The following is an 18711-nucleotide window of genomic DNA, read 5'->3' as shown; positions in this document are numbered from 1 at the left end:
CCTTGTCCTCGAGTCTCGCTAAACCCCTCATTTCCCTTTCTACGAAATACCTCTAGCGTCGCCAAGAGCAGTAGTCGCCAGGTTCCTTGCAATTCCCCAATGGTGCATGAGATTGGGGCAGCAAAGGGAGATGAGAGTGAGGGCCTCGTAGCCGATGCTGTCAAAGAGGTGGTTGCACTTGAGGGGTGAGCTTGCAGATGATGTCAAAGCAGGAGGTTGGCGTTCTAGCATTTCAAAAGAAGGGAACAGACCAATGGGAGAATCGGGATTCGAGGTTGGGGTTGGTGAGCCTGAGGCAGCGGTTAGTGGGTCTATTTAGGTTTGGGTTGGGTCAAAAGGGTCAAAATTTAATAAATCTAGACCCGACCTGGAATGTCGAACATGTCCAATTTTGGAACCAGCCTTGCCCTACGGGTCCTTAAATACAGATCGGATCGGGTCTAAATGGGTCAGGTCATATCAGGTCACGGGTTAACCGGACCCATTTGCAGCCTTATAGATGTGGAAGTTATAACAAACAATATGGAAAACTTGCAATAACATTATAGGAGCCGGATAGTTCCAAATAGGATTTATAAAGCCGATCCAAGCCCAAATAGTTGGGACGAGGCTTGATGGCTATGGTTATGGTTATTTTTATAAATTGAGAGATTGATGTTGTTTAAAATGGTTAGTGACAAAAAAAAGTCATGTTTTGCAATACTGTGTGTGAAAAAAACAAGGGTGGCTGAGGAAAAAGGTCTGGTTTTAATTGAACCATTGTATATTCAGCTACTTGTTTCATTACATCCTTGCTTCCCCATGTGTTGAAAAGGTTGTTACATTCAATGGAAAGTGATGACCTGAGAACATTATTGATAATTATAATTGTTGTACCAGACCATTGCAAAACCAAAACATTTTGAGAACTGTAAGTTTTAATCCGGAAATCACTCTGTTATTGCACTTATAATTGCTCGTAACATCAAATTCCCATCTGTAAGAAGGAATATTTTGCATTTTATGTATTATGCATCAGAATATATATGCAAATAAGTATTTTTTAAAAAAATTGAATATGTGGTGAATGTAAATAGTGATGGTGATTGTCTGTTTGATGGCATTACAGCAGCCATAATGCATATCCAATTGCTATTATCTATGTCCCATTATCTATGTTCATAACATAATGGAGGGGTATCATATCAAGATTATTAGAATAACTCTTTGGATATTATAAGAGTCATTTAGTCTATGTCTCTTCTCAGTTACATCCAGGTCCCAAGTACTCCCTGACCTAAAATATTAGGGGATATGAACTAGGACTTGGATGTTCTGACACCATGATATGTTAAATATCTTGGTTCACCAGAATTATAAACAGTTTTGCTAAAAGCTGATATTGTCTCTATGATATAGGTGAGCATGGCCTGTCAATCTGGTATGATGTTCTCGATCATTGACAACCACATGGGATCTTACCCTTCTGAATGCATTGAGAACTTTGTGTCATTAGCACGTAGATGCTGTCGAGATGAGCCTGATGCAAGACCTTCAATGTCGGAGGTAGTCAGAGAGCTGGAGTGCATATGGCAGATGATGCCAGAAGCTGATGCTACGCCATCAGAATCCATGGCAACAGATTCTGGCAAGATATTTACACCAAGTTCATCCTCGGTAACCAGGAACCAATACGTGTCATCCGTTGGCTCTGGAAGTGATCTTGTCAGCAGTGGATTCCCCCTCATTGCCCCTCGGTGATGTAGCGGTGCTGTATTCTTTAGAAACCATGTAATATATTATGGTGACATGAACTTCTTTCCCTTTTTTTCTGTCCTGCCCCCTTTTCTCCCATACACATAAAGATCTGTTTGGTGTGAGGAACAAAAGAAGCTATGTGGATTTGTTCTCTGGAGTAATATTTTTGTGAGGCAGTATCTGGTCATTTGCATAGACGCATGTACAGCTATGAAGTGCTGGATATATAGATCCACCGTTACAAGATTTTCATTGATTAGAACTCTCTTGTTGTTCATCAGTTGGATGATATTTTGAGCTTGAAAGCAACATTGTGTATGAATTGGTCGGATGAAAAACCCTCCTGGCTTATGGTATGGGTAGTGCTTTGCTTTGTTGTGACGAAAAGCCTGTCTGGACTCTGCCTTGTTTCTTTGATGAAGAAGAGATCTACGGATCAGCTGTGACCTGTGGCAGTCAAATAAAGCTGTAATGTCGAATACCTATTTTAATCCATTTCAGTTAACCATTCACTTTGAAATTACAGAAATCGTCCAGATGTTGATCTATTGTAGTCCACTAACTGATCAATCGTGTAAGAGGTAGTTGATATATTGCATCTGATATTAGCGTATGCATCAGAAGATATCAGATGGTACAGTATGAAGATTTGTAGGGAATTCTAAGAACAAAAGAAGAATACTTGTAATGATAGAATATGCGGAAAAGGACCATATGCATATTGTCTGCAAAAAATGATGCCCCATAAGAGTTGTAGTCAAGGTTCGCCGTACCGGTATCGAACCCCGTACCGGTGCCGTACTAGTATAGACGTACCGAGTGTCGGTATGGTATGGTATGCAGTACGCCAGGCGTACCGACATTGGCGTACCGATACCGGTACCCATCGGTACGGGTATGGTACGTCCAGTACCGACCGGTACAGCATACTATATGTAGTGTACCACGATACCCCCTAACCGTTTAGGGGGGACATTTTTAACCAGTTTGTATTATATGTGCATCCTTCACCAATATGTGTGCACGGAGCAAGATGATACAGCTTTTCTAATCTAAAGATGGGATTGCAGTATTACGGTGTAGATTAACAGCGGAGCAGAGAGAGGAGATTGGAGGGGAGCATGGGTGGAGCAAAGTAGCTGCAGGAGTAGCAGTGGAGTAGATGGCAAAAGGGAGAGAGATGGATCATCAGCATCGAGATAGTAGATACCAACATATGGAACCAGGCTCTGCTGGATCCTGAGTGTGACGACAATCTCAATCAATCAATAGCTGGATTTAATTTGACTAATTTTGGAAGCACATGCTTACCAATTTAACCTCAAGACATATACTTACAAAATAAGTGACCATTTAATATAAAAATTTTTCATTACGCATAACTTTTGGAACCAAGCCACAATTTACATCCTTCCATTATCTTATAACTTGCGATAGTTCAGTTCAATGTGCATTACCAACATCCTTTCCTTCCTCTACTATTACAATAACTTCTTTAGCTACAAGCCTCACCTTAAGATCTCTTAACTCTGTACCAGCAGCTGCATTATATACACCAAAAATACTTCAAATCTCTTAGTAGTGTAAGTGAACAAGCTTCATACTCCTAAATATAATAAATAATTAAGTGAACTGCATAGCTCATTAAATAGCCAAACATAGCGGACAATATAGTATGAAGAAAAATAGAACAATAGGAACAATGAGCACCATACTTATTAAAATTTAAATAGTTACTAGACCATATCTTATAACACATATCCAATAAGTGCTCTAACATTAACTTTATTTTGAAACACTGGAATGCCTTTGAAAATAATCGGTATCGTCAACATACACTTAGAAACACTGCAAATATGCTAGGATACACTTCAAAACACTTGAATACGCTGGAACTTTGAAACGCTTATCTTGATCATTTCTGTACCAACTGGTCAGTGACCAATTATTGTACCCGCTAGTCAGAGGTTTGCTGAAACTAACTATTGAACCCATTGGTCAAGAGCTCACTAGTTACTGCGGCTATTAGCTAAAGGTTCACTATGATCAATTATTATACCTGCTGGTCTAGGATTTACTGTATTGTGCCTCTGCTGATAACATGAAGGCCAACAACTTATCCTCCTCTGCTGGTCAGGATCACTGCATTGTGTCCCTACTAAGAATATAAAGACCAACAACTTATCCCTTGCCGACCAAGGTTACTTGTCCTAAAATGATTGGCTTCTTTTCAATTCATAACCAATGGAAATTTTCACTTTTAGGCAATAAAATAGTTAAGGAACTTTCAAATGTCTAGAGGCAAAAAGAAATCTTGCTGATACATTGACATAAATTAAAACTATGATGACTTAACACTGATAAATTTGGATGTCGAAATAGCCACTCAAAGCATGTATATTTCAGAATTCACTTACTATAAAGTATTAGAAAAGATAACAAAGTTATGAAAATTTTAATCATTTACATAAAACGAAGATATATAAACCATAACAGTATTCATGTAACCAAGCACTATGATAAAATTAATATCAATAAGCTATATCAACTTTAGTTAGAAATAAAGATTTCAGAAACATCATGGACAATGGGGAAGAGAAACTTCTCAAACACCAGAAATTCAATGCAATCATTTACGTAAAATAAGATGCAGACTATGTGAAGATACATACTTTCCAAATGATTTACGAAGTTTCACACTACACCTTCATTTCTTTCTTCTATCTTGCCTCTTTTCCTCACTTTCTTGCTTCACTAGTTGCTTTCTGTTGGTATTTGGGATTTCTAAAATTGCAAGACTGTAGAAATTGGGCAACAGTCTCCTATTTATAGATGGCTCCTAAGCATGAGGTATTAACCAACCTAAAATGCATCAAGATAAGCAACATTAAGATGTTACAAAGGTGGGGTATTATAGCAAATGCGTCACTATAATAAGCATGGAAGAAAAGGAAAATGTAATGCCTTTTATTTCAACCAACATAGCCATCTGGTTTATGCCTACTTCTATTGCATATAGTAGAAGGCGGACTCCAAGAGTGAAGCCGTTAGATAATTAATTATATTTGAAAGTTTTTTAACAATAAATATTTCAAGAGTCCTTGTAATTAAGAAAGGAATTCTATGTATAATAATTTTCCTTTTATTTCTTCCATTATTCTCTTGCTTTTTTCTTGAAAAGATGTGCACAGCACTATTTACTATATATAATACCTGCATTGGCCACACGAATGGAGACTCCACTAAAGAAGCCTTAAATAATTAATTGCAGGTTATAGCTTTTTAAAACATATAAATATTTCATGGATCCACTTAATTAAGAGAGTTTTTGTATGATAACTTCCTTTTTCTTCATCCATCATTCACTCTCCCTTCTTCCCAAAAACACTTGCATAGCACGTGCATATACCAGATAATAATTATGGAAGGTTAAAGAAAAAAAAGAGTCTTCCAGTCCATGTCATCATGAGAAATCCCAGAATAATTGCGTTTTTTTTCAAAAAAAAAAAAAAAATCCTTCTCGCATTGCTCTAGTTCAAGCTTAGCACAGGTTCCCAAGCTCCTTGCTCCAACTTCGAGGGAGTTGAGTGTGGCTCTTTAGGATCTAAAACTGCTAATTGACAGGGTCTTTGATTGAGGGGAAAACAAAAAAAAGATTCAAAAGCCCTGTAGAACGTTCATGGATTCGTTTTGATGTAGGGCTGTTCTCATAGCCCCATTCCGCCGCCCCTTATCCATGGTAATTGCTGAAAGATGATAGGATATGGATTCGTTTATTTATGCGGTTCTTCTTTCTCTCTCTCTTCTTTTTTTTTGGTTGTCTTGAGATGAATCCTTTTAGATACATGGGTTTTGTTTTCTATAGTTTGATCTTTTACATGTCAATTCCTGTCACTCAATTACCATAGTGGTTCCTTTATGTTGTTGGATACCTGTAATTCCTGATAATGTTGATGCCAACCTTAGTTTTTTTTTCCCCGTACAAACCAATTGCAATTCATTCTTTAACTGTCCAACAATGTTATATCGTTGAGGCGTTTCATTCATTTTCATGTTTTCTTCACCTTTGGATTTGTTTTCTTTTCTGCTCTTTTCTTTGGATTTCCTTTGCCTTTTGCTCTCTTTTTCTTTCTGGTTGCTATGAGTTTTTGGGCGTCCTCAAGTTTACTGTAAGTGAAGATCGTATCACTACCTCGCAGAATGTGAATTGCTTCCGTGGGCACTCATCGAGTATCCAGTGATAAGAACTCGCATATTTGCAACACCGAAGCGAGTCTGCACCATTTGTTAGCTACCTGCTATAGCTATCAGTTAATATACAGGTGCTAATGCACATGCCTGACTTGGATTCCTAGAATTCTTTCTCAACCGGCAAATTGACGAATTCATAAAACCTATTAATTTGAGATCATTATTGAAATTTTTTGAAGTTGATCTCAATGTATACACTACTTATTTAGTTTACCAGGTCTCATTATAAATCTTCTTCTGGTCTCTTCATGTTTCATTTATTTTGCGTGATAACCAGATATTTTCCACAACCCCCCATCTGTTTCCTTTTCCATGCATGAACACTACTAATCTATCTGCAGTTAGTGGTGTGGTATTAATGCCATGTTGTTAGGAACACATGAACCAGGTTTTAAATGAGGTTTCATATCCATTATAATGGCTGTTATGATAACAGTTTCAAAGCTCCCTTTGTTATGTTTATTTATATAGTATCAGGAGCACAAGATAGCAGCTGTCATTACTAGTTATTTAGTGTTATAGTTGTCTTTTGTAAATTATAGCGTGAGTAACAGCTATTATTTTTACTGGTTCCCTTCTCCGAATTGAAATAATGTTTTTTGAAAATTGTTTGTTTCATCAAATGTCTCTCCAAAAGTGATTGTATGGTCACAAAAAGATAAATTTTTTAATCCAATGAAAAAAATAATGATATTAGTTTTTTCTATTGCTCATTATTTTTCATTATAATGTCACTATTGCTTTGACTCTAGAGAACTAAAAACTGGCTCTGCTTCTTTAGGCTTATCATTTTCAGGTTGACAATGACTAAGGCCCTGTTTGGGGGAGCTGTTGGCAGTAGAGCTGTTAGAAGTAGAGCTGTTGGAAGTAGAGCTGTCTGAAGTAGAGCTGTTATAAAAAGCTGTTTGCTGTTTGGTAACTATATTCGTAAAGTGCTGTGGTACTTTGTTTTGTGTTTGGTAAACAAACTGAAAAAGTACTTTTGTATGACAAAATTACCATAAAGGATATTGCATAGTATTATACAACAGAACATAATAAAATATAACATAAATTAATACATAAATATACGATATAGTATAATATTATTGTAATATAAAATAATATTATGTTAATATAGCATAATAGTAATATAATTATTAGAGTAAATTAATATTTGGTAATATAACATAATATTAAATTATTTAACATAACATATTAATGTATTATGATATAATGTAATATATATTATATTTATAGTATAATACAATAATAAAAGTATAAAATATTATAATTATTAGTATAAATTAATTTCTCATAATATAACATAATATTAAATTATTTAAAATAACATATTAATGTATTATAATGTAATGTAATATAATACAATATTTATAGTATAATACAATAATAAAGGTATAAAATATTATAATTATTATTATAAATTAATTTTCCATAATATAACATAATATTAAATTATTTAAAATAACATATTAATGTATTATAATGTAATGTAATATAATATAATATTTATAGTATAATACAATAATAAAGGTATAGAATATTATAATTATTAGTATAAATTAATTTTCCATAATATAACATAATATTAAATTATTTAACATAACATATTAATATATTATGATATAATATAATATGATATTATATTTATAGTATAATACAAAAATAAAGGTATAAAATATTATAATTATTAGTATAAATTATTTTTCCATAATATAACATAATATTAAATTATTTAACATAACATATTAATGTATTATGATATAATATAATATGATATTATATTTATAGTATAATACAAAAATAAAGGTATAAAATATTATAATTATTAGTATAAAATAATTTCCCATAATAATTTCCCATAAAATAATTTTCCGCGATCCAGGGGCTCTTCTTTGTCGTCCACGCTCGAGGAGGACCTTAGCGTGGGCCGCGAGGTTGATGATAAAAAAAAAACAATAGATTGATTTTGGAAGGTATGGAAAAGGATTAAAAATTTTTTCTTCTAAAATGTGGTTCAAGAGATGCATACAAAAATTGAAAAGAAAAATACCTTTTCTTACGGAAGGGAGTCTCACGGCTAGGGTTCTTGGCTCCAGCAGATTTTTAGGTTTATAAAGGGACAAACTATGTAATTATGTTATTTTAATATGGGCATTTTTGTCAAAAATACAGCTTTCCGAAAAAGCTGAAACAGCTTCCTCCCAAAAGCTCCAAATTGGAGCTTTCTCCCAAAAGCTGTTTTCAGCTTCCCGCAAAAGCTGAAACAGCTTTTTGAAAAATTTACCAAACACAGTTTTTCATCTAAAAGTACTTTTGGAGGGCCAGAATGTCGATGTTGACGTCTGAGCTTAGGCCCTGTTTGGGGGAGCTTTTGGAGGGCCAGAAAGTGCTTTCTAGCCCTCCAAAAGCTCCCCCAAACAGGGCCTAAGCTCAGACGTCAACATCGACACTGCTCCAATGAGGTGCTTGGTCAGAATACCTCAAATTAATGGAAACAGTAACCACTTTCAAAAAGCATATACAAATGTTTAGCAATATATAGCCAGTATCAGGTCCACCCACCTCATGTAATCTATAATAGTATTAGCCTGCATCAAACTAAAATGATCAAACCATGATAATCCATTCAGTTTAAAACGTAATCAGACCAGCAAAATGATACAAAATGGTCTGATATCGGGGAATGCTCGTATAACAATCCTATATCGCTATTCGGCTGTATGTGTGAGCTATCCTGGTCGACGTTTCCTAGCTCTTTCAGCTCGCCTGAAAGATCCATTGTTTGAGACGGGCTTTTGAGAAACAGTTGAGTCCTCAACAGATTCTTCTGCTTTTGTTGATATGTTAGTTCCTTTACTTTCCACATCAGCAATCCTGTCATCACTATCTTGACTTTCAATTGCTTTTATAATGTAAACCTGTGAAGATACAGAAAACAGTAGTTGTGAAGATACATGTTAAGAGCAAAATCATGGGGCAAAGGAGGAGAATCTATATACTACTAGCAACATTTCTCCCTACAGTAATTCAAAAAGTGGTTAAAGTTTGATTCATGGTAGCTTTCAGTCAGATATGATCATCTCAGATGTTTAATCAAGTACAGTACTCTGATTCCTATTTCTCACCATGCATAAATTTTGGCAGAATGAACAGCCTGAGCTAGTTCCTGAAATCAATTTCATTTGTATGACAGGGATTTATCACTCAAGATTTTACAGAAGGGATTTGTTTGTAAATTAGTTTTCTTCAAAGGTGCAGCATAATTAGCAACTCATCAAGTGTCATTATTGAGCAACCATATTGCCAATGAAATTATGTAACTTAGTGAAGGCTGTCAGAAGATTAAGCTAAGTTCCATGTTGACTTGGACCCTCCCTGCTCATCTTTATTTCAACTTGAAGAAGCTAAAACTTGCATCTTGGCTGAAGTTCTGGGTGCAGCTCCAATTTTAAAGACAGGCTATTGTGGAAATAATATTAGAACAAAGAGCATAAGCAGAGGAGTGACACTGATCAATTTTTTTCGAGTTCGTCAATGCAATTCTTTGTCATTGTGAACTTGCTGTTTTCCTGTCGTCTTCCGTCCTACTTTTCCTCTTAGTTTTTTGTAATATGCACTAAATCCTTTGATACTGAAAGGATGGCTGCCTGCTAAATCTAAAAGAAGGGTTCCATCCATCTATTGCAGACAATTCTGCCAGTCATCCCAAACAATTTCAAGAATTTGAAGCCAGTTCTTAGAACAATTTTGTTAATGGTTGAGAAAATTGTGAGGAGCTTAATTTGGAAACTAGCAAAAACAAAAGACTTGTTCGCGTCAACTAGGATCAGGCAATACTACCAAAAGAAGGGGGAATAGGCAAATGGAGAATGGTGTTTAATACAGGAAGCATTCCAAGCAAAAGATTTGCTGAATGCATTTCAGTGATGCAAGTTTATCAAGGGCTGTCATAAAGCATAAGTATTATCAACAACAGTATTATATACATGCCAAGTTCCTACGTCAGAAAAGATAAATCTAATATTAATCAGCTGTTAGCTGAGCCAGAATGCAGCAAAAATGGATTTTTAGCACATGTCGCAAGTATCTGTACTCGAAAAATGGCCTTCGGCAAATAGCTGAGTCCCTCAAATATGGATTTCAACTAAAAGGAGTAACAGCGAGCTTGCTCGTAAAAGAGAATATCAACTCTTAGGTGAGATGTTAAACTACTAAAAAAGATGCATTCCCACCCAAATAGGTTGTTGTACCAATTTGTGAGACAACATAGGCCATTTTAAAAGCAAAACTTAAATAAGTATGTTTCAGTTTGTTGTTATCCAATCCTGAGACACTTTCACTTCTGAACAAGAATTCGAATTCAATGGAATGAGCTATGGTACACGAGGGTACAAAAGATTGAGATATCACATGCCAATGCTGTGCCAGCCTGGCACCAGCATAGCATGTGATTTGTGTACCATGCCAATGCTTGGCACACCCTCACACCGACATGTCAAGTGCAGTCAATACCATGCCAATGATGCATGCTGGCAAGATACTAGGATAGTACATATCAAGCAGTATCAACCAAAATCCATGGTGAAATTGCCAAGCATATATTTCTGGAATTTGTCAATCCATAAGGCTTTGGGTTGGACAATCTGTATAGTAAATAGGAATATCTAGAGACTTTTCTCTGTACCTGGATTAATGGTCAATCAGTTAACAGAAGAGGACCAACTATATTATTACATGCTGAATGCAAGGGAGATGGTGCTAGAAACGTACAAATGCCTTGAATTCATGCTATTCAGGAGAGTAATAATTTAAGAGGGTTTAAAGTAAAAGCGGCAAAGGTGGAATCAAGTATAAAATTGGAGATTATTCATTAGCGAAAGCTTGTTTGGCCAGCTACCTTGAAAATTTTATTCAGCCATATGATTACAGTGTCCCTTTATCAAGTAAAGGTGACACATGGTATACTTTGGCTGACTGGTTTATTGGACAAGAAAATCTTGCAAGGTTTGTTTTCTGTAGGTTAAAAGTGTCCTTTTACCAAATGAAGGCGACACATATCCAGGCAAAGTATAGTTTGACTGGTTCATTCAACAGGAAGATTTTACAAGGTTTGATTTGTCTAATGAATTGTGGGATGTGGGCTTTTTGGCGCATTTATAAGAAAGGAAAGAAACGAAAGAAAACCTTGGGATCATCAGGCATGTTGTCAAAAAAAAACAGAGTGGATTTCAAAAGCAAAAAGGCATCAGCTTTGGATCTAATCAGCTGCATCACTTGGACTGTCCATTTAAGATGATGGCATCATAGGTGGATTTGTTTGTGTGCTAGGGCACCGAGTGCTTGAGTATGGGTCTGCACGCACATAAACTTCATATACCTCAAGTACAGTTTGCCCCACAACAAAGAACACAAAGCATGGTAGTTAGGTTTTGTATACTAGATTTATCTTATTTGGCATCAGATTTTCCTTTCCTTCTTACTGCACAAATATGCATGTCCAGTCCCACCATATGACCAGGTTAATAAAGTGGAATTCCAAACAGTATGAAGGATGTATTTTCTAAGTCAGATGGTTACAAAGATAAACACAATGAAAAATCCGAACGAATCAGAAATCGTCCTGCTTTTGATCAGAAGAAGTTCCTATAGTCCAGACTACTTCCAAACTCTGAAATAAGCTATTAATGTAAACATGGCTTTCAAAAATCAACTGAGAGAAAAATTTATAGCCACGTGATATGAAAATAGAAAGACTGGAGAGACATGATATATCGTCAAGTGAGGTTCACGCAATAAAAATGCAAACTATTGGTTGAGATCAATTTTCACATGAAGATAACGATGTAAAACAAAATAATAATGATTATAAAGCATCTTACATATAATACATAAAAAAAGGATTACCTTAAATCTGTCTGGCTTGACTAACTCAAACACTAAGGCATCTCCATCTTCCAACTTGTGGTCCATTGCGAAAGCTCTCCATCCACCACTAAGACCAGTTCGGTTCCCAATATAGATAGCATCATATTCTAAACCATTCTCATCTTCTAAAACCATTATCATCTCATGTGGAGGTAGGTTTTCCTTGCAGAACTTTGATGGAAGACCCTTGTGATCATGATATCAGAAACATCCACACACATAAGCTCTTATCCTTTTCAATTGACTGTGCATGCATATATGCATTTGTGTCTGTGAATGTGTGTGCATGCATGCATTCATCTACATGTGTATATGTATGTATGTGAAAACAATAACTTACAAGCCAAAAGCAACTTGATACGTGTGACCGGAGCATAGATTTAACAAAGGAGGGGTGGTTGGAATTTAGATCACTTTGAAGCTTCTCTGCTCTTTGTACTGCACCAATTTGTTCTTCATATGAAACAACTCTTCCAGTGTATACTCTTCCATTTTGGTCACTCCTAGAGTATCTGGTAGAAAGATAATAATCACCATTAGCATTTAGCAACATAAAGACCAACATAATAATTTTTTTAAAAAAAAATCAACCAAGTAACTGGCCTGATTGAAAAGTATTACCTTTTGCGGTATGATCGGAGATCTATGTCACCAACCTGACACATCCTTAAGCACTTCAGAAAGCTATCTTTTTATACTAGATAAAAATTTCAGATAATAAATGATCCTAAAGACTTCCATACAATATAAAAAAATAAAAAAGAAAACTATCAATTATAACATAGCACAATTAATAGTGAAGTCTGCAAGGAGACGATAGTTTGAGCAGTTTGCTGGGGGCATAATTGATTCCAAGCTATAGAAAGAACTAATTTTACATGGTAATAGGCATTACAAATGATCCATCAAATGTTTAAGTTAGACTGAAGACGTGACAATGATGCACTGCCCTATCTAAAAATCTTGCCATCTGTCATCATGTTGATCTTATCCAGTCTAGAGGGACCTAGAAGTGTTGATCTCCAAGTGCGTAACTGTAATTAGTATGACAGGTTTGCTTTCAGTGCAGATGGCCCATTAGGTTTCACAGCAAGTTCTTTTCTTACCCAAACTTGCCTTGCCAAGAAAATCATCAGTCAGCACCAATTTCTGAAGGGTTGATGTCCACATCAAGAACCATACAAAATGTTCTCAAAATTCAATAAATCATGCATTCATGACTGATGTACAAGTAAATATCAAATAAATAACTTAAGAATAAGATGGTAGCTAATGATTAATAAACTGTTTAATCAGTGGACCTGAAAGAAAGGTGTACCACAAAGTTGGATTGGGCAACTTTTCACCAGTCAGCTTGTTTGTGTTTACTTAATAGGTGTTAATTTCTCGAAGTGATACGTCAGTGCAATTGCAAATGGCTATACAGTACTAAGAGAAAGATAACAGATTGAAGTCAGCCATGAAGTTTCTAACAAGAAGAAAGAAAGTATGAAATAGCAGCCTTTTATAACTTCAATAAACATATCTATCTACCATTTTTATCCACTATTATGGATGTTGAACAAAGATATAATCCATTCTTCTATTATTAAATTGAAAAGATAGATGACTTACTTCATCACGGTATGAAGGAACTGGATTCCTTGCTCTTGAAGAGCGCCTTAACTCTGTCATTTCAAGGTTTTTCTTTGATTTGGGGCTTGCATGACATTTCTGCAAAACAAAGCAGGCCCTCAAAAAATCAATACATTCTCCTCAGAGCCTTGATTTAAAAGCATAATGTATGTCAAATTGCAGCACAGATGGATTTGCAAATTGTAGTGTAAAAATGGATTTGTTGTATTTTCATTAAACTTTGTAAGTTGTTTCAAGAAAAAGGGGTTGCCATCAAGATTCAGTAAAGAATAGCAATTTGAAACATTTTAATTTTATGAGATACCCACAGAAATACTCACATTCATTGAGCTAGAAGTCTCTTGAACTTGGAAATGATAATAAACCAAATCACATCCCACTGCGTTAAATACAAAACAGCAAACTTCTTGCATGCATTTTATTGATGTTTGAACTTACCAAAAGCTTGTACTCGCATTTCGCAACTTCCAATAGGCATTGTGAAATCTTCGAAATTCCTAAATCCTTGTTAAACAAAAAACAATGCAAATAGTGAACACAAGATATAAATTTTAGAATTGTTCGGCAGAAACTTTTGCATTCAATTTTCATTACTAGAGTGTATCGCGTATATTAAGAAAAAAGAAACAAGAATATGTGCATATAAAATCTATCCTTAATTAAAAAGAGGATAACAAAAAAGCTATGTTGCAGAGCTCCTTTCTCAGAATGGAATTGTAACTCAGGATTAGGCCCTTTCGTTTGGGACTTCATGAGGCATGATTTGTGATGGCATGGCCAGGCCAGTTCACTTGACCAGCACGACCTAGACCCATGCATGCGTCGCACACGATGAGCAGTAGTAGACTCCCAATAGGAGTCTGTTTTTTCATCTGAAGCAAGCGACTCCTAGTAGAATTAGAAGACCTAGGGCTGCTAGAACTTTCTTAGGGCGATGAGCAACAGTAGACTCTTGATAGGAGTGTGCTTTCCCATCCAAAGCAGGTGACTCATGGTAGAAATAGGAGGCCTAGGACCGCTAAAACTCTCCTAGAGCCGCTAGAACCCTATATCACCTCTATAAATAGGAAGCCCTTTTCCACCATGACCCTCCACCACGAGCACTGCACCTCCTCCTCTCTTCTTTCTCCCTCCTCCTTCCTTCGAACTCGCCATTCCCATCGAAAATCGAGGTCGAAGAGCGCCCCTGGAACCAAGGTTTCAAGGTCTAAGATGGAAAAGGTAAGTAAACCTAATACTCGTTACTAGTTTATTTCAATGCTTAGGTAAAGAGAAATGGTGATGACAAACAATTTCCTGGCCTTTATTTATTTTAATAAAGGACTCATTTTCAATTCAAAATTAACTCAAATTGTATATCTTATCCTCTAAATTAGTCTTATGTACCGAAGACAACTACTAACGTGATTTACCTCTACTTCTGTTGCAAGTATGACCCCACAAACCTCCACTGCTGGCATAAAAAAATTACTAAATGGTTAAAAACTGCTGATCGTCCAAATTAGACGTGCTGTTTTTCCATCATTATTACAATATAATCGCATACATCATAGCTTCCAAATCTATATATTAACAAGTTTCATCTGCGACAACGTAAAGGAAGATGGGCTTAAAGTGCACCCTAGGTGTAACTACACTAGTAAATGATAACTCGTTAGTCTAACCCCTACTTCTGCACTTGTTATCCACTGATTCATACATCTCTCAAAATCTCGAAGCTTCTCAGAAGAACCATTCATCCAGCGCATCTAAATAAAAAAAGAAAATCCAAAAAAAAATTCTCCTCCTCTTGCTAGACCGTATAATAAACTATACAAAATGTAAAAGGAAAAAAACCAATAAATGAAAAATAATAAACTGGCCTTCCATTCCACTGCCAAAAATTTTCTCGGCAAGAATATAACCTCATAAACACCACCGAGCCATTGCCTAACCGGAAAACAAAGTGTATAAAAAACAAGGAAAAAAGAGGCAGTCTTCTTTTATTTTTCAAGATTTCAAATGGTTATCTACAAATCAGTCATAAAAATCGAAATGCATAAGTATTTTTGCATCAATAACATAGAAACAGGGATTAGAGCAGGATTTTCGTTCTTCATTGACCATTTTTTTAATGATTATTACCTCGAGATGCTTGAGATTTTCTTGGATCCTTTGCCTTCGGATCTCTTCGTAGGAGTTCTTATCATCTGCCATCACCTGTTGACCTCTATCCCACCACTAAAAAATTTTTTCCAAGTGCGCAAGAGATCGATTTTTCTCACAATAATCACTATTTCTTGTTTTTCTTTCTTTTTCCCTTCCCCTATTTTTGGGCGCTCGGCAGCTGCGCGCCGAGATGAGGAACCCCCCTTTCGGACCGCTCCAAGAGAAGGGATTTGAAGTCATTTGCTGTACTTCTTCCACAAGATAAGAATCTGTTGTGTAGACATCGCATCAGGAACCGTCCAAGTCAACTTGGATGGCGCGTAGAGGTGAGATTCAAAATGGTGGTTTCTGAACGCTTCGTTACCATTTTGGGGTAAACCGTAAACATACACAGCCTCCAAAATAGTGGATTTCTAGTGACTTCTGCTAGTTGGACACAAAAAGCCAAAAGTTCTCACGCGTTTTTTAAGAAGGTAGTTTTATATAACAAAAGAAAAAAAAAATAAAATATAAAAGGATCAAGCAAACGTAAAGAGAAGAAAATGCTAGAATCTATTTTTTTTCAGAAGAAAATAAACTATTTTTTTTAACTTTCCTTCTTGTAAAAAGGCTTTTCAAATACCATTACTAAATTCTTTTTTCTTTTTTTTTAAGTCAAAAAGTTTTTTTTTTTAAAGTAATACCAAACATGTGTTTAATAAATAAAAGTAAATTATGTGATTGAATGGATAACAAGATGGTAGCATTGTTACTTGTGAGGATAATTATACCGGCTAATCATGTATATTGGAATTGATAGTCATGGTTTTCATATCTATCGAGAAAACTTAACGATGTAACATATAAAACATTAGATCTTATCATCTTGGCTGGCGTAAATTGATATATCCTCGTAAAATTAGCCAGCATATTATATTATGCAGAATTAAGTGCTTTTTATTTTTAGTTTACTATCTTATTACAAGGATTTGATCACCTAAAATTATAACCAATTTATCTGGACCACCGTTGATCTAATCCAAGAAAATCCAATACATTGCCAACCAGCCAAGTAACCACAAAAGTTATTTAAAAAAGAGGAGGAAGAACTAATAAAATAGAAAAGGAAAATAAATGATTGTCTTGGATGTATGACTTCATTTCAATTTTGTGCACAGTTGACAAATTGCAAACTAGACAATCAGCAAACAAAAAGGCGCTAGCTTTTTTTTTTCCATTTTTCCTAGAATGAAAGATATCCAATGATAAGGTAATCTGCTGTAATCAAACTTTAGCAAGTAATAGAAACATGACAAATATATTTTCATTTCTTTGTCAACTAACCATCACAAATTCAAGAGCATCATATATGGAATGTGCAATTTGTCTTTGTGCTAAACCATACATATTATACGATGCAACCGCTGTAAAAAATCATTAAAGTCTCAGCAATATTTCCATTGGCTAAATGATTCTCCAGTCTGTTCTATGCCAATCAAACTAATGAATAACTACTCGATTATACAAGAATTTTTATGATTTATTCAAGAAGTATGGATCTATCTTTTCAAGAAAAGGCGCATAGATTGCAAATCAACAGTTATGTCTTTCATGGTGAAGGCATACATAGGACCTCTGTTGAGACCTCAATTTCAACATTCAACACCAGCACCAACATTAGGAGTCCTTTCATGCTGACCCAAATCTTCTTGCTCGCTGAAGAGGAAAGGATTTATTGGGTTGGATTAGTCCTGTTATTCCTTTGCTCACAGAAAAAAGGAGTTAGTCCCATTTAGCTACCTAGAAACACTTGATGCAGCTCCACAAAACACAACACACTATGGGAAAAGCAGGATTTTTTTTCTCTTCTTCTCTCTTTTCTGCAGTGGTTAGGGAGCTTTTATATGGGCTCCATATTTGCCACACAAAGTCAAAGGAAATTTATCTAAATAATTGATTAAAAATCATGTTATTAAAAATATTATTAAAATTTGTAGTTTGTCTATGCTCTATATTACTTTAATTACATATTCTTTGCATCATGTTATCCTACAATCGTTGTTTGTACCTAAAATGTGATGATAATTGAAAGGTACGGACATGTCTGAAATTATTGAACACAGATGAGGGAATTGGTTGACTAATTGATTTAAGATTAACGGTTGTGTTTGGAAGCAGAATAAAAGAATCAAAATAATTAGGCTAACTAGAATAAGTTAGACTAAGAAGAGGAATGCTAGATTATTCATCTTTTTTTTATAAGAATTTATGGTATACAAATTTTCTTGAAAGAACCATTCTGCCATTTTGAAAAATTATTTGTTCTATGGACTGTGACTGTTTGGCTGAAGAAGTAAGCAATTTTTGTTCATTCTATTCCATTTTTAAAAGTACAAAAGCTGCAGACTCCAAACTGCTTCTCTTGCTCTCTGCGACGACGCATCACTTTGAAAATCCTCCCTCTCATTCTTTCCTATTGCCCAGGGAAGCATATTTAGATTATAGAAAATCATTACGCTTGCTAAACTTTTTCGATATCAGAAGACTTAACAAAGCTAAGTTTGGCATTTGCAATTGAATAACCTGATTGCGTTTAGTTTGCTTTAACTTCTCAAAACCAGGAGGTCAAACAAACTGGAAAGCATAAGCTTACAACCATAACCTAATTCTTCAATGAACCATAGGAGCTCCAAAATTCAAATCAAAGTTAGCACATACAAGAAGAGGTAACACCAGTTTCACTTTAGTTGGTTTGACCTGACTTGACACAAGATTCTGTCGATAAATTTAGTAAAACCTAGTATACCTGCTTGAAGAACTTCAAAAAAAAAAAAAACATTACCACATAACGCTCTTTGAGTAATGTACAATCATGGCTTATCAACTTAAAAGTTGCAACTCAACATTCGGTCAGACACCTAATTGGTTCCTCTTTTCCAAGTAATAATAAAAAATTGGAAAATCAAAATAACGAGCAAAATTTGCCGTATCGAGCATACCGTACCATACCGAACCTTTATGCAATCTTGTACC

At 35.3% G+C, this 18711-nt stretch overlaps 2 protein-coding genes and 1 long non-coding RNA gene across 8 annotated transcripts in view; 2 read left to right on the top strand and 1 right to left on the bottom strand.

Annotated features, from left to right (window-relative positions):
- Positions 1-1999, top strand: part of LOC103716688 (putative LRR receptor-like serine/threonine-protein kinase At1g06840) — a 59478-nt gene extending 57479 nt beyond the window's left edge. For all 5 annotated transcript variants that reach the window (XM_008804790.6, XM_088703376.2, XM_088703375.2 and 2 more), the window contains one exon: positions 1399-1999. In XM_008804790.6, coding sequence (XP_008803012.2) covers positions 1399-1740 — 342 coding nt within the window. In that variant the 3' untranslated portion in view covers positions 1741-1999. The remainder of the gene's footprint in view (positions 1-1398) is intronic.
- A 3316-nt stretch (positions 2000-5315) lies between these two features.
- Positions 5316-9682, top strand: LOC149753063 (uncharacterized). The gene is made up of 3 exons (XR_016396274.1): positions 5316-6800; positions 8421-9088; positions 9185-9682. It is a non-coding gene; the product is annotated as an uncharacterized LOC149753063 (long non-coding RNA).
- Positions 8477-16122, bottom strand: LOC103716689 (AP2/B3-like transcriptional factor family protein). 2 transcript variants are annotated; one of them, XM_008804792.5, is made up of 7 exons: positions 15676-16122; positions 13990-14055; positions 13531-13629; positions 12538-12572; positions 12257-12428; positions 11896-12102; positions 8477-8909 (listed from the first exon to the last, which is right to left on the bottom strand). In XM_008804792.5, exons 1-7 carry the CDS (start codon positions 15745-15747, stop codon positions 8721-8723), a joined length of 840 nt encoding a protein of 279 aa, XP_008803014.3. In that variant the 5' UTR covers positions 15748-16122; the 3' UTR covers positions 8477-8720. The 2 variants fall into 2 exon arrangements, with proteins under 2 accessions (XP_008803014.3, XP_038980814.2); XM_039124886.3 differs by lacking the exon at positions 13990-14055 and having other exon boundaries at positions 15676-15889.
- Between the last annotated feature and the right edge of the window lie 2589 nt (positions 16123-18711).

The sequence above is a fragment of the Phoenix dactylifera genome, chromosome 8, assembly GCF_051530095.1.
Source record: "Phoenix dactylifera cultivar Ajwa chromosome 8, Ajwa_hap1_PhDact_Kaust_v1.1, whole genome shotgun sequence".
Taxonomy (NCBI): Eukaryota; Viridiplantae; Streptophyta; class Magnoliopsida; order Arecales; family Arecaceae; genus Phoenix; species Phoenix dactylifera.
Note: the sequence above shows the minus strand (reverse complement) of the source record. Positions and strands in the feature narration are given on the sequence as shown.